Raw genomic sequence first — 22,088 nt, forward strand, 5'->3', positions numbered from 1 at the left:
AAAGCTGCTTTGCTCCATAAGAAGGACCCGAAAGGACCCACACATCATTGTTTTTCAATCTACTTGAGGAGCTTTTGCTTTCATGCCTGAAACTTGCTGGTTTCAGGAGGGAGTTTTTGGTTTGTCTGTTTTTAATTGAAATGTTGAAAAGTTTCTTATTGCTGCTTTAAGTGGAACCCAATTTTAAAATATGGGTTGAGTCAGATCTAAAGGAGACTTGTCTGACCATTTTCTGCCGGGACTGACTGGTGAACATCTTGAGGGAAACTTGGTAGGAGATAATGAGATCTGATTTGCAACTAACAGCCATGCTTAATTTTGAGAATATTTATAGACTCATTGAAAAAGAAAAATATTGACCAAGGATAATGTCTGTATTTCTCAGTAACTTATCAACAAATGACTCTAGCCTGTGGAAAGAAAATCATAATTCGACAGATCTTTTAAATCCACCAGGAACCGTGAATATCTATCTTTTTTGCCTGACATGCTTACTGACTCTCGCAGGCCTGGCAGGCAGCATTTATTCACTAGTTTCCCTAATGAAAACGCGGAACAGAACTGTTGTGTCCATGCTTGTGGCTTCCTGGTCTGGGGATGATCTCATGAGCGTCTTGTCGGTGACCATCTTCATGTTTCTGCAGTGGCCAAATGAGGTCTCTGACTACTTCCAGTCTCTGTGCACCACCTCTGCCTTACTATATTTATGCCAGGGCCTCTCGAGCAACTTGAAGGCGACTCTCATAGTCTCCTACAACTTTTACACGATGCACAGAGCTGTGGGGAGCCAGGCAGCCTCCAGAAGATCCGGCCAGGTGCTCGGCGTGGCGCTGACGGTGTGGGCAGCCAGTCTGCTGCTCTCCGCGCTTCCTCTGTGCGGCTGGGGCGCCTTTGTACGCACGCCTTGGGGCTGCCTGGCCGACTGCTCCAGCTCCTACGTGCTGCTGCTTTTCGCTGTGTACACTTCGGCCTTCGGACTCCTCGCCGGCCTCTCGGTCCCCCTCACTCACCAGTTGCTGTGTTCGGAGGAGCCGCCAAGACGCCACGCCAACTACCAGGAAATTTCCCGCGGAGCTTCCGCTCCAGGAACCCCTTCAACGGGGGGGAGAGTGCTTTCCCTGTCCCCAGATGATGCTCCAAGCTCGGCCCTGCGGTGCTCTGGAGGATGCTCCCTGAGCTCGGACACCGTGTTTGGACCGGGTCTGCCCGCGAGGGCAGGGCTGAGGCAGGGGCTGGGGCGCGGTGCTACCGCTGTGGCTGGAGCCTGCAGGCGTGAGGACCGGGGGACTCTCTATGGCACCAGGAGCTTCACCGTGAGCGTAGCGCAGAAGCGCTTTTCTTTGATCTTAGCGATGACAAAAGTCACCCTTTGGCTGCCCATGATGGTAAAAGTGCGGTTGCTCACAGCGCGCTGGGGGGACGGGGGGTGTGCCAGGCAGTATGAGTGCGTGTTGAGACCAGCGTCCCCGGTTTGGAGGGTCACCCAGAGACGTGCATTAAGTCCGCTTACCAATGTATCTCGCTTGGTTTTAGAGAAGCACTTGGAGGAAGGCAGTTCACGAGTAGGACTAGCAGGCGCGAAGCCTTTGCTGCTAAGTGCTTCTCGGTTCAAAACTGCGGAGGAGGGGCTTCCCTGGTGGCGCAGTGGTTGGGAGTCCGCCTGCCGGTGCGGGGGGCGCGGGTTCGTGCCCCGGTCCGCGAGGGCCCCGCGTGCCGCGGAGCGGCTGGGCCCGTGAGCCGTGGCCGCTGGGCCTGCGCGTCCGGAGCCTGTGCTCCGCAACGGGAGAGGCCACAACAGTGAGAGGCCCGCGTGCTGAAAAACAAACAAACAAACAAACAAAAAACTGGGGAGGAGGATGGGGATCGCTTTCAGTCGTGGGAGACTTAGTTTTCTGAGATCTCTCATGGTCAAGGGTGTCCTTTTCTCTCGTACCGATATCTGGGAGTATTCAGAAGAGAAGGGAGGTAGTAAATGGGTTTTTGCCCCCAATCTTCTGTCATGCCCTTCTCTCTGCTCCATTCCTCCCTGGTAAGGACGCCGCCCATCCCCAGCAGGGAGACAGGAGAGGCGTGATCAGAAGTAGAGAGCAGAAAGTAGACAAAACAGGCTTTTGTTCAAGGCTCCAGGAAAAAGCCCAGCTGAGAGGTGGCAGGTGGTGCCCTAGTGTGACAAGCATGACCTGGCAGAGGTGAGGGGCCAGGGATGTGACAAAGGACATCTGGAGTACCAGGTACAGGTTTCACACATGCTTGCATGTTTTCTGGAATAGCATTTTCTGTATTGTGACTGTGCTTCCCTGGTGGAAACTTGAGCAGGCAGCTAGCACAGACCAGGCTGTCAAGAGTGGAAACCCTCAAAGCCTGTGCAGTCTGGAGCAGCTGGCCTCCTCCCAAGGATTCCCAGGAGTCCATCACCAAAACTGAGGATGCCAGCTTCTGGCTCTCAGACAGGAAAGGGCCCCGGAGAAGGGAGCTGGGGCAGCATGCTTGAGGGAGAGGCTTGGCAAAAATGGAAAATGTTATCCTAGGATAGGTCTGAAGCTCTCTGCTTTTGCAGATCCACATGGTGGTCCAGCACGTCGTGGGGTTTCAGAGCCTTCCCTTTGAGACGCTCAGCTTTCTGCTAACCCTCCTGGCCACCACTGTAACTCCAGTGTTTGTCTTGTCCAAATACTGGACACACTTGCCATGTGGCTGCATCATCAACTGCAAGCAGAACACACATGCAGTGACGTCTGATGGGAAAAAACGTAAGTCCTGAACAGTGCAGAGGTTGGGAACGATATGCATATGGTCAAATACAGAAAGGTGGTCTACTGAGAGAGTTGCCTTAGTAGGGGATGAAGAGTCCAAGGACAAATGAAGTGGTAAATAAAGGGAAGAAATTATAATGTGAAACAATTATTAGCACAGTATTGGAGTAAGTTTTAAATGAGGCAAGTTTAAAACAACTCTGTGAACTGCTTGTACATTGAATAATTATTTTAGGTAAGAAAAAAAGAGAATTCATTCAACACAGCATGAAGTCAACAAAGGCCTTTAGGTGTTATATCTACCATAGCTCTTAGCCTAGAGTAGAAAGTAACTCCCCCTCCCAAGTCTACATATGAGAAGTCTGCATCTTTGAAAAGTTAAATACTCATTATATTAAAGTTCATTATTGTTGAGTGGAACAGTAAAGAAAAGCATTTTCTTTAGTTTGCTGCTTATATTCTTCCAGGGTTTTGGAAAGTTTTCAAAATAAGCAATAGGAGTGACTAAAAACAGTTCCAAAACAAATTTTAAGTGTTTGCCTCTGCTTTTAGAAAACATACATATATACATAAAACAACCCCGCAAACACCTATAATTTCAAAAAAGGACAAAGGTGGCAGAGTTTGTCAATGTATGTTCATGTATGAATCTAGCCATGCCAGTTACTTAAAACAAACAAACAACCAAATAACTATGTTCTAAAGAGTACCTCTAGACCAGGAGTGCGGTCAATTATAAAACTCACTAGAGTGTAATTGTTCCTATTCTGAGACAGGAGAAGTTGAAGAATGACCTGTATATTTTGACTCTGCCAGGAAGGAAAAGGATATTTTTTTGTCGTTCCAGACAAAAGATAGGATGTTCTACCATTTAATAAATCCAAGACTACAGTAGTGTATGCTGAATTAACTGTTCCATTAATTGTCCTTTGCTCAGAATAAGCAAGTATATTATTCTTTAACAGAGAAGAAAGAGTAAATAAAAACAATTCATCTTAGACTATTTTAAGGCTATGAAAACTGGAGACTATTAAAGAATATTCTGCAATCAGTTCTTCAACAGGTTTATTTTATAAACATTAAATAGTCATGAACTGGTCATTTTCCATGTATTCATGACATTTAATGTCTAGATAATTTTCAAATGACCAGAAGATTTTTTTTAGTGTTAAGGATGCCATGAAGTTTTATTGTTAATAGATGCCAAATTCATCTATGCCCTTAAAATAAAATAACCATGGAACTTGTAATAAGTATGTGCTTTTGGATATTAATATCCAGAGCAACAGTGACACAGAAAATTAATAATAAATCTTTTTGAACCACATAGAAGAACATAGAACATATAAAAATCACTTACAAGCCTGAAAGTTCTACCATTCTATCAAACATTGATATTTTGTCACTAAATTAATGAACTAACCCCATCTTATAGTATTTAAAATTGTGAGAGAGACAAGAAGAGTTTAGGGCAGTCATTTTTAACAACTAAAGGGCACCTCTATCAGAGCTGAAAACAAAGCAATGCAACAGATCTATCATTATAGATGGTCTAGGAAGCACTCTATCTTATACTGCAAAATAGAAGAAACTACAGCAGGCTAGCAGAATCAATAATCATGCTAATATCTCATGTTTGAAATTAGAACCATGCCTTTCAAGATCAAAATAATATTTTTCCTCTAAAATTATCATTGCCCTTATTTGTATTTATTTTAAAATTTCAGGGAAGGTGTTGAAATGTGAGCTTAGAGAGGCATGGCTTCGAAAATAAAATGTTGTGAGAAAAGTTAGTTTACAATGGCTCCATTCTCTTTTTTTTTTTTTCTAACATCTTTATTCGAGTATAATTGCTTTACAATGGTGTGTTAGTTTCTGCTTTATAACATAGTGAATCAGCTATACATATACATATATCCCCATATCTCTTCCCTCTTGCATCTCTCTCCCACCCTCCCTATCCCACCCTCCCTATCCCACCCCTCTAGGTGGTCACAGAGCACTGAGCTGATCTCCCTGTGCTGTGGCTGCTTCCCACTAGCTATCTATTTTACGTTTGGTAGTGAATATATGTCCATGGCACTCTCTCACTTGATCCTAGGCTCTGCCACAGGAAAATTATAAGAATAAGAATGATGTACTTTCCTTGTCTGAGGACCCACCATAAATTTTCCTATTGCTAGGATGACACAAAAACAGAATTTTGAAACTCCAAAGATGGCTCATCCTCAGGTGGGCAGGTGCTTGATCGGTTATAGTACTTTGATTCTATGTAGTTATAGTACTTTGATGGCTCCAGTGTCACATTTAAGCTTTTTCTCCTTAACAAATTAATATCCCCCTTTTACATTCTTTTGCTGGGAACTCCAGAATAAAGAAAAGGAAAATATTTTTTCCCAACTCATATTTACCGTAGGTTCATTTTGGTGATATAAGCATAATTCTATACATCTCAGCTTCACTGTATGGATACTGAGAGACATGCAGCCAGAAAATGAATGTCAGTAATGGAAAATAATTTCCAGAAATAATAGTTATCTCCTGTTTTCAACAATAATCTGTATTACTAGTGTTCCAAAACAAAAGTGGCTTAAAAAAAGATGGTTTTAACACAGAGGTCTCAGGTGGTAGACATATGGATTGGATATGGCTTTCAGACCCATTTGGTTTACATGACATGATGCGTTCTTTTTTAAATTAAATAAACAGTTAAAATATTTTCTATAAAAATCAGATTTTCAGCTTCTGTTTTTTGACAAAGTCAAAGTATCTGGTGACATGTTACTCTGAAGAATTATGTACATTTATAAGCTGATATAATTACTTATGTCTAAAATTGTCATTAGTAAGATGTGATTAAAATCAGAAGACTAGAGCTATTTTATGCCTTATCCATGGTTTTGCTTTTCAGAACAAATGTGACATTATACTTATTTTTCATAAGTGTACTATAGACTTCAAAAGACCCTGACTCTATTCTGATGGTCTTTAAGTTTCTTATAAGTTACTAGTCAAATATTGTCAACTCTGTTATGTTGTTATAACCTATTACCTTCATTGGTTAGTCAGAATTTACCTCTAGTGTTAAGGAAAAGTCACTAACAAGATATGTTTCTATTATTTACATTTCATAATTAATGTACTTCCCTTAACTTAAAGATAACACATCAGGGACATTCTGCTTCCATTAACATATTTCTCTCATGGATCTGATTAGCAGTAAAGCAATTTCACATAGAGGTTAATGACTCCAATTCTGGAGTCAGCTTTAAATTAAAATCTCTTTACCAGGTAAGTAATCTTAGGTAGGTTTCTTCTATCAGCCTCAGTTTTCTCAAATGCAAAATAGAACCAATATGCCTTTTATTATGTAGGGTTGTTGTTTTGTTAAATGTCATGATCTATGTACATAACTGTCCCTGGAATGCTCTAGTTCCCCACTGTATCTTTCTCAATCACACTTCCTTCTCATAGCCTACTTCAGCCTGCTTCTTGCACCCAGTGATGTGGAAGTAGATTCTCCATCAACACATTCTGCACAGTTCTTTAAAAACCTTACTCACTTTTGCTTTATATATTTCATAGTTATAATACACAGCTAATAAAATATATAGCCACAGATATCCATTTATATGATAAAATTGGCATTTTATGACAGTTTTTGTTTGCTTAATATCCTTGAATTGACCACTTGTCACTATAATTTTTTTTAGAGAAAAAGGAAACCCAACAATAACTAAAACGTCCTTTTAGTTCCTTCAGCTTTCACACTATTAAAGTAACTTTAAAATTCTAATTTAATTTTACTGGACTATATTACTAGAAAAAGTTAAGTAGTACTATAAATGAAATAGTGTATAATGTTAACATCTGTTTCTACTTTTCCATTTTCTTTTAATAGAAATTTTTGTTTGTATCCTGGCTCAATGAATGTTTTGGCTCAAATAATGAATGATACCTATAAAGTCTCTTTCAGTCAGCAGAATTGGTTTATAAATCTTCAGTTCTGAGACAATTTCAGTAATAGAATCAGCATATGAATGACATGAGGTTGTATTGTAAAATGAATCAAATTTTACCTGTTGTTCTCATAGAAATTTTATAGTTTCTAATAAATTTTTCCACCAAGGATAGCTAAATGTGTTCTATGAAACACAGAACTATCCAAGTAGAAAAAAGTTTTGAAATGAGCCATGTTTGAAAGATGAAAATCAAAACATTACGTTGAATTTTGTCTACCATCTTGATATAGCTTCATTCTTAATACACAAAAATTATCTAGTATTTAATGACATTCACATACAACAATTGTATCACTTCTGTCACATTCTCATGTGTTATTCTACTAAGACTTTATACAGTATTCACCAAACAGTAGTGCTATATGTAAGATACCATCATATTTCACCTGATTTAAACCATGGAAAGTTTTATGTGTTCCTGCTAAACTGATCTTGTAGTTAATCAGGTATAGACAAGTTGTAAAGTGCTTCAGCTCACAGAAATATGGCTATATACTCTTTTTTACAATTCATTTCAAATTTATTCAGAAACGTACATATTATTTTTTAAAGTTTAAAAACTGTATTGTAGCATTATCTAATTTTTACTGTATGCATTTATAAACATATAAATGTCAGGAATGATATACATCAAAATATTTAAAGCAGTTATATCTGTTGTTGGTATTGCCAGCAGAATAGCTCAAGTGATATTAAGAGCTTTTTAATAATTAAGTTGTAGCAAAATATAATTTCTAAATAATGTATTTTATCCCAAAATAAAGAAATGTAGAGATAATTGGTAGACTGATAGAGCTAAAACTAAAACTGAGTGGATATGAGACTATTCTAATTTATGGATAAATTTTTTACATAAAATTTCTTTAAAGACTTCAGTGTTCTGGGGTTGTATGTATTTCAAGCCTTCCATTGTGTAAGTGAGAACAGTTAGGCACAGAGTGATAAGATGGTTGAATTTGTGAGGCACAGTTGCTTTGCATTATTGACAAGAAGTAAACGAAGATAATTCATCTTCGTGAAGGTTGAATTCACTTTCCTATTTTTATTCATTTTGTATATCCAAGCACTGCTTATATCTATCTTCCTAATCATGGAATTTTGTTTTTGTTTTTACATAGCCAAGAGGAGATGCTTTGAATTCAATCTATCATTTCAACGAAGTTATGGAATTTATAAAATAGCACATGAAGATTACTATGATGGTGATGAAAATTCAATATCCTATCACAATCTCATGAACTATGAGTGCAAAACTACAAAAGACTCTCAGAGAGACTCTCATAATGTATTCAATGCCATAAAGGTGGAAATCAGCACCACACCCTCTCTGGACAGCTCCACACTAAAAGGCATCAACAAATGCACAAACACTGATATTATAGATGCTAAACAGGATTCCCACAATGAAAAGGGTGTTGATCCACTGCTCTCTGAAAAAACAGAAGGTGATATTAAATATGACGAAACCACCCTTTTGGAAGGGCCAGAAAGAAGACTTTCTCATGAGGAGAGTCAGAAACCAGACCTTTCAGACTGGGAATGGTGTAGGAGTAAATCAGAAAGAACCCCTCGTCAGGTACAGTAAAGGTTGTTATTCCTCTTAAATTAAACCAAATATGACAGCATGCAAAAAAATTATCCGTTGGTTATTTCATTCATCCAACTCCAAGGTTATCTTCACTTAACTCAATTAATTTCCCTAATACTAAATTTTATTTCAAAGTGTCTTTTTAAAATTTTTTAATTAGTTCTACACTTTCAGTCAAATTCTATATATTTTGGAATTGGCAGAGCTAAACAGGATCTTTGAGAAGAGCCTCTATTTTAACCTCAAAAAATCTGTGTAAATTCAGACTAGACTCTCAAAACTTATTTCAAATTAGTGAACTTGTAGGTTTTATATTTTTTCTTCACCTGAAAAGTTTACACAAGTGTTCAAAACAGGTTTTGGGGCAAATGTTTATACAGCTACTGGTAACCAGGTAGTCCTTTTTCAACTCTACTATTCACAAAGATTGACTATTAGTCTTTTTTATGTTTTGAATTTTATTTCTTTATTTTTTTATACAGCAGGTTCTTTTTTTTAAACATCTTTATTGGAATATAATTGCTTTACAATGGAGTGTTAGTTTGTGCTGTATAACGAAGTGAATTAACTATACATATACATACATCTCCATATCACCTCCCTCTTGCACTCCCTCCCATCCTTCCAATCCCACCCCGCTAGGTGGACACAAAGCACCGAGCTGATCTCCCTGTGCTATGCAGCTGCTTCCCACTAGCTATCTATTTTACATTTGTTAGTGAATATATGTCCATGCCACACTCTCACTTCATCCCAGCTTACCCTACCCCCTCCCCATGTCCTGCAGTCCATTCTCTATGTCTGCATCTTGATTCCTGTCCTGCCCCTAGGTTCTTCAGAACCATTTTTTTTTTAGATTCCATATAGATGTGTTAGCATACAGAATTTGTTTTTCTCTTTCTGACTTACTTCACTCTCTATGACAGTCTCTAGATCCATCCACCTCACTACAAATAACTCAGTTTCATTTCTTTTCATGGCTGAGTAATATTCCATTGTATATATGTGCCACATCTTCTTTATCCATTCATCTGTCAATGGACACTTACATTGCTTCCATGTCCTGGCTATTGTAAATAGAGCTGCAATGAACACTGTGGTACATGACCCTTTTGAATTATGGTTTTCTCAGGGTATATGCCGGGAGTGGGATTGCTGGGTGGTATGATAGCTCTATTTTTAGATTTTAAGGAATCTCCATACTGTTCTCCATAGTGGCTGTATCAATGTACATGCCCACCAACACTGCAAGAGGGTTCCCTTTTCTCCACACCCTCTCCAGCATTTATTGTTTGTAGATTTTTGATGATGGCCATTCTGACTGGTGTGAGGTGATACCTCATTGTAGTTTTGATTTGCATTTCTCTAATGATTAGTGAAGTTGAGCATTCTTTCATGTGTCTGTTGGCGATCTGTATATCTTCTTTGGAGAAATGTCTATTTAGGTCTTCTGCCCATTTTTGGATTGGGTTGTTTGTTTTTTTGATATTGAGCTGCATGAGCTGCCTGTATATTTGGGAGATTAATCCTTTGTCAGTTGCTTCATTTCCAAATATTACTCCCATCCTAAGGGTAGTCTTTTCGCCTTGTTTATGGTTTCCTTTGCTGTGCAAAAGCTTTTAAGTTTCATTAGGTCCCTTTGTTTATTTTTGTTTTTATTTCCATTTCTCTAGGAGGTGGGTCAAAAAGAATCTTGCTGAGATTGAGCTCATGGCGTGTTCTGCCTAGGTCTTCCTCTAAGAGTTTTATAGTGTCTTCCTCTAAGAGGTCTTCCTCTAAGAGTTTTATAGTGTCTGGCCTTCCATTTAGTCTTTAATCCATTTTGAGTTTATTTTTGTGTATGGTGTTAAGGAGTGTTCTAATTTCATTCATTTACATGTAGCTGTCCAGTTTTCCCAGCACCACTTCTTGAAGAAACTGTCCATTCTCAATTGTATATTCTTGCCTCCTTTATCAAAGATAAGGTGACCATATGTGTGTGGGTTTATCTTTGGGCTTTCTGTCCTGTTCCATTGAACTGTATTTCTGGTTTTATGCCAGTACCACACTGTCTTGATTACTGTAGCTTTGTAGTATAGTCTGAAGTCAGGGATCCTGATTCCTCCAGCTCCGTTTTTCTTTCTCAAGATCGCTTTGGCTTTTCGGGGTCTTTTGTGTTTCTATACAAATTGTGAAATTTTTTATTCTAGTCCTGAGAAAAATGCAATTAGTAGTTTGATAGGGATTGCACTGAATCTGTAGATTGCTTTGGGTTGTATAGACATTTTCACAATGTTGATTCTTCCAATCCAAGAACATGGTACATCTCTCCATCTGTTTGTATAATCTTTAATTTCTTTACCAGTGTCTTATACTTTTCTGCATACAGGTCTTTAGTCTCCTTAGGTAGGTTTATTAATAGGTATTTTATTCTTTTTGTTGCATTGGTAAATGGGAGTGTTTCCTTAATTTCCCTTTCAGATTTTTCATCATTAGTATATAGGAATGCCAGAGATTTCTGTGCATTAATTTTGTATCCTGCTACTTTACCAAATTCACTGATTAGCTCTAGTAGTTTTCTGGTAGCATCTGTAGGATTCTCTATGTATAGTATCATGTCATCTGCAAACAGTGACAATTTTACTTCTTCTTTTCTGATTTGGACTCCTTTTATTTCTTTTTCTTCACTTACTGCTGTGGCTAAAACTTCCAAAACTATGTTGAATAGTAGTGGTGAGAGTGGGCAACCTTGTCTTCCTGATCTTAGTGGAAATTATTTCAGTTTTTCACCATTGAGAACGATGTTGGCTGTGGGTTTGTCATTTATGGTCTTTATTATATTGAGGAAAGTTCCCTCTATGCCTACTTTCTGGAGGGTTTTTATCATAAATTGGTGTTGAATTTTCTCAGAAGCTTTTTCTGCATCTACTGAGATGATCATATGGATTTTCTCCTTCAATTTGTTAATATGGTTTATCATATTGATTGATTTGCATATATTGAAGAATCCTTGCACTCCTGGGATAAACCCCACTTGCTCATGGGGTATGATCCTTTTAATGTGCTGTTGAATTCTGTTTGCTAGAATTTTATTGAGGATTTTTGCATGTTCATCAGTGATATTGGCCTGTAGTTTTCTTTTTTGTGGCACCTTTGTCTGGTTTTGGTATCAGGGTGATGGTGGCCTTGTAGAATGAGTTTGGGAGTGTTCCTCCCTCTGCTATATTTTGGAAGAGTTTGAGAAAGATAGGCGTTAGCTCTTCTCTAAATGTTTGGTAGAATTCACCTGTGAAGCCATCTGTCCTGGCCTATTCTCTGTTGGAAGATTTTTAATCACAGTTTCAATTTCAGTGCTTGTGATTGGTCTGTTTTTATTTTCTATTTCTTCCCGGTTCAGTCTCGGATGGTTGTGCTTTTCTAAGAATTTGTCCATTTCTTTCAGGCTGTCCATTTTATTGGCATATAGTTGCTTGTAGTAATCACTCATGATCGTTTGTATTTCTGCAGTGTCAGTTGTTACTTCTCCTTTTTCATTTCTAATTCTATTTATTTGGGTCTTCTCCCTTTTTTTTCTTGATGAGTCTGGCTAATGGTTTATCAATTTTGTTTATCTTCTCAAAGAACCAGCTTTTAGTTTTATTGATCATTGCTCTCCTTTCCTTCATTCTTTTTCATTTATTTCTGATCTGACCTTTATGATTTCTTTCCTTCAGCTAACTTTGGAGTTTTTTTGTCCTTCTTTCTCTAACTGCTTTAGGTGTAAAGTTAGGTTGTTTATTTGAGATATTTCTCATTTCTTGAGGTAGGATTGTATTGCTATAAACTTCCCTCTTAGAACTGCTTTTGCTACATCCCATAGGTTTTGGGTTGTCATAATTTCATTGGCATTTGTTTCTAGGTATTTTTTGATTTCTTCTTTGATTTCTTCAGTGATCTCTTGGTTATTTAGTAGTGTATTGTTAAGCCTCCATGTGTTTGTATTTTTTACAGATTTTTTCCTGTAATTGATATCTAGTCTCATAGCGTTGTGGTCAGAACAGATGTTTGATACAATTTCAATTTTATTTTATTTATTTATTTTTTTGCGGTACGCGGGATTCTCACTGTTATGGACTCTCCCGTTGCGGAGCACAGGCTCCGGATGCGCAGGCTCAGCGGCCATGGCTCACGGGCCCAGCCGCTCCGTGGCATGGGGGACCTTCCCGGACCGGGGCACGAACCCGTGTTCCCTACATCGGCAGGCAGACTCTCAACCACTGCGCCACCAGGGAATCCCCTCAATTTTCTTAAATTTACCAAGGCTTGATTTGTGACCCAAGATATGATCTATCCTGGAAAATGTTCCATGAGCACTTGAGAAGAAAGTGTAATCTGCTGTTTTTGGATGGAATGTCCTATAAATATCAATTAAGTCCATCTTGTTTAATGTGTCATTTAAAGCTTGTGTTTCTTTTTTTATTTTCATTTTAGGTGATTTGTCCATTGGTGAAAATGGGGTGTTAACATCCCCTACTATGAATGTGTTACTGTCGATTTCCCCTTTTGTGGCTGTTAGCATTTGCCTTATGTATTGAGGTGCTCTTATGTTGGGTACATACATATTTACAATTGTTGTATCTTCTTCTTAGATTGATCCCTTGATCATTTTGTAGTGTCCTTCTTTGTCTCTTGTAATATTCTTTATTTTAAAGTCTATTTTGTCTGATATGAGAATTGCTACTCCAGCTTTCTTTTGATTTCCATTTGCATGGAATATCTTTTTCCATCCCCTCCCTTTCAGTCTGTATGTGTTCCTAGGTCTGAAGTGGGTCTCTTATAGACAGCATATGTATGGGTCTTGTTTTTGTATACATTCAGCCATTCTATTTCTTTGGGTTGGAGCATTTAATCCATTTACATTTAAGGTAATTATCAATATGTATGTTCCTATTACCATTTTCTTAATTATTTTGGGTTGTTATTGTAAGTCTTTTCCTTCTCTAGTGTTTCCTGCCTAGAGAAGTTCCTTTAGCATTTGTTTTAGAGCTGGTTTGGTGGTGCTGAATTCTCTCAGCTTTTTCTTATTTGTAAAGGTTTTAATTTCTCCATCAAATCTGAATGAGATCCTTGCTGGCTAGAATCATCTTGGTTGTAGGTTTTTCCCTTTCATCACTTTAAATATGTCCTGCCAGTCCCTTCTGGCTTGCAGAGTTTCTGCTGAAAGATCAGCTGTTAACCTTACGTTGACTCTCTTGTTTGTTATTTGTTGCTTTTCCCTTGTTGTTTTTAATATTTTTTCTTTGTATTTAATTTTTGATAGTTTGATTAATATGTGTCTTGGTGTGTTTCTCCTTGGATTTATTCTGTGTGGGACTCTCTGGGCTTTCTGGACTTGACTGACTATTTCCTTACCCATATTTTGGAAGTTTTCAACTGTAATCTCTTCAAATATTTTCTCAGTACCTTTTTTTTTCTCTTCTTCCTTTGAGACCCGTATAATTCGAATGTTGATGCATTTAATGTTGCCCAGAGGTCTCTGAGATTGTCCTCAATTCTTTTCATTCTTTTTTCTTTATTCTTCTCTGTGGTAGTTATTTCCACTATTTTATCTTCCAGGTCACTTATCCGTTCTTCTGCCTCAGTTAGTCTGCTATTGATTCCTTCTAGCGAATGTTTACTTTCATTTATTGTGTTGTTCATCATTGTTTGTTTGCTTTTTAGTTCTTCTGGGTCCTTGTTAAACATTTCTTGTATTTTCTCCATTGTATTTCCAAGATTTTCGATCATCTTTTCTTTTTTTTTTTTTTTTTTCTGTATGCAGGCCTCTCACCATTGTGGCCTCTCCCTTTGCAGAGCACAGGCTCTGGACGCGCAAGTTCAGTGGCCACGGCTCATGGGTCCAGCCGCTCTGCGGCATATGGGTTCTTCCCAGACCGGGGCATGAACCCGTGTCCCCTGCATTGGCAGGCGGACTCTCAACCACTGTACCACCAGGGAAGCCCTTTGATCATCTTTTCTATCATTACTCTGAATTCTTTTTTAGGTAGCCTGCCAATATCCTCTTTTTTTTGGTCTGGTGGGTTTTTACCTTGCTCCTTCATCTGCTGTATATTTCTCTGTCTTCTCATTTTGCTTAACTTACTCTGTTTGGGGTCTCCTTTTCGCAAGCTGCAGGTTCGTAGTTCCCATTGTTTTTGTTGTCTGCTCCCAGTGGGTAAGGTTGGTTCAGTGGGTTGTGTAGGCTTCCTGATGGAGGCGTCTGGTGCCTGTGGTCTGGTGTATGAGGCTGGATCTTGTCTTTTTGGTGGATAGGACCACATTCAGTGGTGTGTTTTGGGGTGTCTGTGGCCTTATTATGATTTTAGGCAGCCTCTCTGCTAATGGGTGGGTTTGTGTTCCTGTCTTGCTAGTTGTTTGGCATAGGGTGTCCAGCACTTTAGCTTGCTGGTCTTTGAGCGGAGCTGGGTCTTAGCGTTGAGATGGAGATCTCTGGGAGAGCTTTTGCCATTTGATATTACATGGGGCCAGGAGGTCTCTGGTGGGCCAATGTCCTGAACTCGGCTCTCTCACCTCAGAGACTCAGGCCTGACCCCCAGCCAGAGCACTAAGACCCTGTCAGCCACATGGCTCAGAAGAAAGGGGAGATAAAATAAGAAAGGAAAAAGAAAGAAAGAAAATAGTGTTATTAAAATAGAAAAAAATATTAAAAATAAAACAGTAATAAAAAAAAGAAAGAGAGAAAGGAAGAAGAGAGCAACCAAAGTAAAAATCAAATCCACCAATTGTAACAAGCGCTAAAACACTATACTAAAAAAAATGGACAGTGAGAACCCTAGGACAAGTGGCAAAAGCAAAGCTATACAGACAAAATCACACAAAGAAGCATGCACATACACACTCACAAAAAGAGAAAAAGGAAAAAAACATATATATATATATATATATAAAATTTAAAAAGGAAGAGAACAACCAAATCAATAAACAAATCTACCAATGATATTAAGCTCTAAATACTAAACTAAGATAAACATAAAACCAGAAACAAATTAGATGCAGAAAGCAAACCCCAAGTCTACAGTTGCTCCCAAAGTCCACCGCCTCAATTTTGGGGTGATTTGTTGTCTATTCAGGTATTCCACAGATGCAGGTACATCAAGTTGATTGTGGAGATTTAATCCGCTGCTCCTGAGGCTGCTGGGAGAGATTTCCCTTTCTCTTCTTTGTTCGCACAGCTCCTGGGGTTCAGCTTTGGATTTGGCCCCGCCTGTGCATGTAGGTCTCCTGAGGGTATCTGTTCCCCACCTAGATAGGCCAGGGTTAAAGGAGTGGCTGATAAGGGGGCTCTGGCTCACTCAGGCGGGGGGAGGGAGGGGTATGGAATGGGGGGCGAGCCTGTGGCAGCAGAGGCCAGCATGACGTTGCAACAGGCTGAGGCGCGCCATGTGTTCTCCCGGGGAAATTGTCCCTGGATCACGGGACCCTGGCAATGGTGGGCTGCACAGTCTCCCAGGAGGGGAAGTGTGGATAGTGACCTCCGCTTGAGCACAGGCTTCTTGATGTCTGCAGTAGCAACCTTAACGTTTCATGCCTGTCTCTGCAATCCACACTGATAGCCTCGGCTCACCCCTGTCTCTGGAGCTCGTTTAGGCGGTACTCTGAATTCCCTCTCCTCGCACACCCTGAAACAATGGTCTCTTGCCTCTTAGGCAGGTCCAGAGTTTTTCCCAGATTCCCTCCTGGCTAGCTGTGGTGCACTAGCCCCCTTCAGGCTGTGGTCACACAGCCAACCCCAGTCCTCTCCCTGGGATCTGAACTCTGAAGCCGAGCCTCAGCTCCCAGCCCCGCCCGTCCCAGCGGGTGAGCAGACAAGCCTCTGGGGCTGGTGAGTGCTGGTCGGCACTGATCCTCTGTGTGGGAATCTCTCCGCTTTGCCCTCTGTACCCCTGTTCCTGTGCTCTCCTCCGTGGCTCTGAAGCTTCCCCTGCTGCCCACCCCCCGTCCCTGTCGGTGAATGAGCTTCCTACTGTGTGGAAACCTTTCCTCCTTCACAGCTCCCTCCCAGAAGTGCAGGTCCCATACCTATTCTTTTGTCCCTGGTTTTCCTTTTTTCTTTTGCCCTACCCAGGTACGTGGGGAGTTTCTTGCCTTTTGGGAAATCTGAGGTCTTCTGCCAGCATTCAGTAGGTGTTCTGTAGGAGTTGTTCCACATGTAGATGTAGTTTTGATGTATTTGTGGGGAGGAAGATGATCACCACGTCTTACTCCTCTGCCATCTTGAAGGCGCCCCCCTGTAGCAGGTTCTTATTAGTTATCTATTTTTTACACATTAGTGTATATATGTCAATCCCAATCTCCCAATTCATCACACCACCACAGCCACCGCCCGTTTCCCCTCTTGGTGTCTATACGTTTGTTCTCTACATCTGTGTCTCTATTTCTGCCTTTCAAACCAGTTCATCTGTTCCATTTTTCTAGATTCCACATATATGCATTAATAGATGATATTTGTTTTTCTCTTTCTGACTTACTTCACTCTGTATGACAGTCTGTAGGTCCATCCACGTGTCTACAAATGACCCAATTTTGTTCCTTTTTATGGCTGAGTAATATGGCATTGTATATATGTACCACACCTTCTTTATCCATTTTGCCTATTAGTCTTGCTGGAACTAGTCCCTCTAATACTCAGCGAAGAAAAAAAGACCTATTCCAGAATAGACCCAAGTGAATCTTTGCAAAAACACTGCTAAATGTTCCATCCTTTTAAGGATTGAAGAATAGTTTTTTTTTAATTTTTATTTATTTGTTTATTTATTTATTTTGGCTGCATTGCTTCTTCGTTGTTGTGTACAGGCTTCTTACTGCTGTAGCTTCTCTTGTTGCAGAGCATGGGCTCTAGGCACGTGGGCTTCAGTAGTTGCAGATGTGGGCTCTGTAGTTGTAGCTCGCGGGCTCTAGAGCGCAGGCTCAGTAGTTGTGGCACACGGGCTTAGTTGCTCTGCGGCATGTGGGAATCTTCCTGGACTACGGATCAAATCCGTGTCCCCTGCATTGGCAGGCAGATTCTTAACCGCTGCGCCACCTGGGAAGTTCTTATATGATGTTTTATAATGAAAGAATTTGTACCTTTAAGCTCATCCCATTCTTTCCTAGATTTAAGCCTGCCTAGAATGATGAGGGGTACTTCTTATTTTATTGAAATTGTAGTGTGATATTGATAGAAGATTGTTCTTTCCTCCAAATGCTCATACCTGATAGTTAAAGTTGCTCTTGCTTTCCACACAATTGATTTACTAGGAAAAGGTATCTTTTTCTACATGACTTAATGTAAATCAGAGTCCACTTGCCCCTAATCTCTGGAATCTAAACTATAGTTTTTCAAATATCTGCTAGTAATGTGCAGTCATTGATCACAAGTATGACCATCTAACACCAACTATGAATATGAACAGAATAATCTGAGATTTCCTTTATTCTCCTTGATTAATTAAAACTACTAGTTTTTCTTTGATATCACTAGTTTTAAAAGTTGGATAATAAAACAAAATATACAAAATATATGATTAAAAATAATTATTCATAGTGTTTAGTGATTAGGTATCTCAAAAAAATCTAAATATTTGCTGTAAGTTGCAAAATACAGTGAAAATTGTATTACTGACAGTATACACTGCTCAGTATTTTTAGAACAATGTGATACCCCAGCTAAGAGGGGATTCCCTGCAATATCATCATCAATTTGTTCCTAAATAATCTAAACCTCCTGGTTTTCTTGCACTTAAAAATTAAGTAATATTATGAAGCATGTACGTGTGTGTATATCTCAGTAACTTGCAACTACAGTACCCTGTGTGCCACTCCACTATTCCATCCTCATGCTCACCCCTTAGGGGTTTCAGCTATCTTGAATCTTGCTCATGCTTTTTTGTTTTACTGTTTTAACACAAATGAATGTATTTCTAACACAATATATTCCTTAGTTTGCTTATTTTGAGCTTTCTAAAGATGGTATCATTTCTGGGACTTGCTTTTTTTCTACTCAACATTACTTTAAATGACTTCATTTTCTATTGTATTTTGTCAAAGGAGTGGGAAATGCCATCTGAGCTATCACAACATACAGGCCTCATTTAAAAGCCTGAGTTATATTTTGGAGAATATAATCAATTAAACACATCTAGAAATATGTGAAAATATCAGGTACTGTTTACACATAAGCATGTTGTCTTATGAGAATGGTGAAGCACAACTTACACACCTCTGAAAAATAAACAAACAAAAATGCTACATGGAAAGCACAAAATGTTTATCAATTCAGGTATCTTTCAACTACAAAGATTTGCTTATTGAGTATTAATATTTTAACATTTATGAAGAGCAAGTAGTTCAGGAAACTAATTTAAAATGATACTTGTAAAAAATGTTTAGTGGTTAAATAGATAATACAATATTCAGGAAAAGTAAAATTTATATTTTAAGAAACTAATTAAAATTAAATGAAATACTATCATAAATTTAAAACAACAGTAAGAAGTCCTTATACCACAGGCTGATGTTATTGGTATGACTTTCCCTTAGCAAAATCACCTATGGACCTAAAGATTAACATTATAACAAAAATACATTTAGAGTTGAAAAGCTTATGACAACTTTTCCTCTGACCAAAGACTGGTTTTAACTCTTACACTATTCTTCACCAACAGATATTTCATGGGAGTAGGTGGTGACTTAGAAAGCACTTTCTTTTCATCCTTTTCTTCCAAGTTCCTTCTTTGCTCTGAAAGCAAATTTAACTTAGTATCTTACAGTGATACAATAAACTGATAGATACTGTAATAACTCTCTGAAAACACTATCTCTTTTTATTTTCTATGGTTGTACTTTCAAATATTTAGGCTCAGTTTATCAGTTCACATCTAATGGTACTACATTGAATTGCATATGTTCTTTGTTTTTAGGCTATAAAAAAAGCAGGTTTGATTTAAAATGTATTTAATGAGCCTTACTATATTTTTACAATACACATTGCTTAATTTTTTTTAGAGTTTATGTGAGTAAACAAATTCTCAGTATATCTTGTTGGAAGTCCTGGTAGGAGTGAGAGTGTCAGATCAAGGTTAAGTTATAAAGGAAATGGGAGTAGAATGGCTTCAGTCGGTTTAAATGTGGTCCAATAAAATGTATCACAGATGAGAGTGTTTGTAAGACTAAAATTGTGTTACACTTAGCCACACAATCACTTCTTTTTGGACCCCTAGTAGGTAGAGTCCTAAGCAGTTTACTGTTTAAAATTTCAGAAAAAAATAGTCAGAAATGCCAGAGTTCTTCGGTTACAAAGTTTTAATGTGGTCACCATGGTATGACTGTTCTTCAAGTGAAATAATGATTTTCCACAACCCCAAAGTTTTATCAACTATGAATAAAGAAAATTGTACTTATAAAATAATTTAGTAACTTATGGGAGATCACTCTAATTTTCTCTTTTAATACTAAGCTCATCAAGTTATCCATGGATCCCATTTTCTTTTGTTTTAATGTGTTGTCTTAGAGCTCTAGAAACTCATTTATTACTGTAAACCAGAAGCAAGATATGCTGTCACTATGTCACTTAGTCCCACTAATAATTCTGTATCATCATAGTATTTGAAAGGTGAAAGGTCCTTCACTATGCCAATAGAATATAGACAACCAGATTCTGAAAAAATCCTTCTCAAATGAGAGTCAAATGGGGGAAGTGATTGCTTTTGAATTAGCTACACACAAACCATTTAGTATAAGGATGAATAAACCAACAGAACTAACTTTACGGTCACTGGGGAATCAAAGAAATTTAATTTTTCTTTTAAGGAAAATGTTTTAACTACCTAAAATTAACTATCTAAAAATAGTTTTACAAATTAAAGTTGTGTTTGCTCACAGAGTTCAGGGGCAATATTGGTTTCTGTAATCTTTTTTTAATATTATTATTTCTTTAAATCCTTTTCGTAGAAAACTATAGAAAGCCAGTGCCTATCTAACTGATTTTGGGCTCTTTAGATCTGAGCTTCTCAAACTTTAATGTGCAAATAAGTCAAATGGGGATCTTGTTAAAATGTAGATTATGATTGAGCGGATCTGAGGTAGGGTCTGAGATTCTGCATTTCTGACAAACCCCCAGGTGACTGGTGCAAAATCAAAGTCCCATCCCAGACCTACAGAATCAGTAATGTGCATCTGAACCAACCCCAGTTTAAGTACTTAATTTAAGTACTTCTTTCTAAAATTTAAGAAGTACAGTTTTAACATCTAATCACTAGGAGACGGATACTAGTTTAAAGAATGGGGCAAAATCAATCCTCTTCATTTGACATATGCCCCATAAAGTGAAATAAGACTTGAAGAAAATACCCCAGTATGAATATTGCTTTCCTCTCCCTAAAAAAAGTGCATCTTCTCTTTTCATTTTAAAAAATAAACTATTTTCCTGTGACACTGTCAGCTTGATAATTGCAAATGCTGAAACTTGCTCTCTGAGTAATTTTTGACATTTTTAAGTGAAGTGACTAGGAGAAAAACTTACTTATCACCTATTTGTAGCCTCAAGGCAAAGATGTAGTCTCATCCTAACACGAAATGAGTGTTTGGAATATAGATATTTTATATTTAGCTACATCCGTTTGTTTGGAGTGGTTAGTTCCACTCACTGTTCAGAGACCTGAAAAATTGTTACACTGCTTTCTTTTTTCAAAACATTTATAATCTTTATTTTTTTATGATTATAAGGTAATATAAGTATTGTAGAAAATTTAGAAATTGCTGATAAGCAAAGAAAAACACCCACTTCTAACCACCCAGAGTTAATCACTGCTTACATCTTATCATATAAAACTTTAGGCCCTTTCCTAAGCATATATTTTCACTTTTGACAAAAATGGGATCATATTGCATGTACTGTTTTGGCATCTGCTTTGTCCACTTAAGAGTATAATTTTCACCTGATTTAAAGTGTTTGAGTCATTTGTGTGATTATCTGGTATAGTTTAGAATGGCTATTTAGAGTGTGGTTTAAAACTCATTCACAAATGTAAATTTGTTCTCCAGTATTTAAAGTCTTGAAAGTTGAAACTAAGGGAATTTCATTGTAAACTAATTTGAATATTTCATGACACATTTTGTGATCCTCACAGCATGTATCATTTGCTGAAATGAAGTAAAATTGAGCTAACTGTTCACTTTCTATGGATTCAAGGGGATTAGCATTGGATTAAAGCTTGTGTAGAATCCTATAATTCACTTTTTAAGCTAAGGATTCTGTTAATATCCTCAAAAAAGCCTCATGGTTTAAGGAGGCCTTACAGGCTATGTGTTGGAACCGCCCAGTTATGGCTTAAATCTCTTCTACAACTCCTGTTCAGTGTTATCCCTTATTTGAACTCAAATGGCTGGAAACACTACATTTTAAAAACATTTTATTATGAACTAATTTTAGAGTTACAGAACAATTTTTTAAATAGTATGAGAGTTCTAATATATCCTTCATCCAGCTTCTATTAATATTAACATGTTACGTGATAATAATGTAATTATTAGGGAATTAATAACCAATTTATAGACCTTATTTCAGTTTTGCCAGCTGTCCTGCTGATGTCCTCTTTCTGGTCCAGAACCTGATCCTCAGTTCCTTGCTGCATTTGTTCTCATGTCTCCTCAGATTCTTCAACCTATAGCAGTTCCACAGTGTTTCTGTGTCTTACATGATTTTGACAGTTTTGAAGACAACCAGCCAGT

At 38.2% G+C, this 22,088-nt stretch overlaps 1 protein-coding gene across 1 annotated transcript in view; it reads left to right on the forward strand.

The window, feature by feature from the left end:
* Window positions 1-368: 368 nt before the first annotated feature.
* Window positions 369-22,088, forward strand: part of GPR149 (G protein-coupled receptor 149) — a gene marked incomplete at its 5' end in the record, with an annotated part of 67,815 nt that continues 46,095 nt past the window's right edge. Inside the window, 3 exons of the mRNA XM_081235471.1 lie at window positions 369-1,385; window positions 2,558-2,750; window positions 7,894-8,351. Coding sequence (XP_081091597.1) covers window positions 369-1,385; window positions 2,558-2,750; window positions 7,894-8,351 — 1,668 coding nt within the window. The remainder of the gene's footprint in view (window positions 1,386-2,557; window positions 2,751-7,893; window positions 8,352-22,088) is intronic.

This window comes from Mesoplodon bidens, assembly GCF_964165515.1.
Source record: "Mesoplodon bidens genome assembly, chromosome: 5".
NCBI classification, from domain to species: domain Eukaryota; kingdom Metazoa; phylum Chordata; class Mammalia; order Artiodactyla; family Ziphiidae; genus Mesoplodon; species Mesoplodon bidens.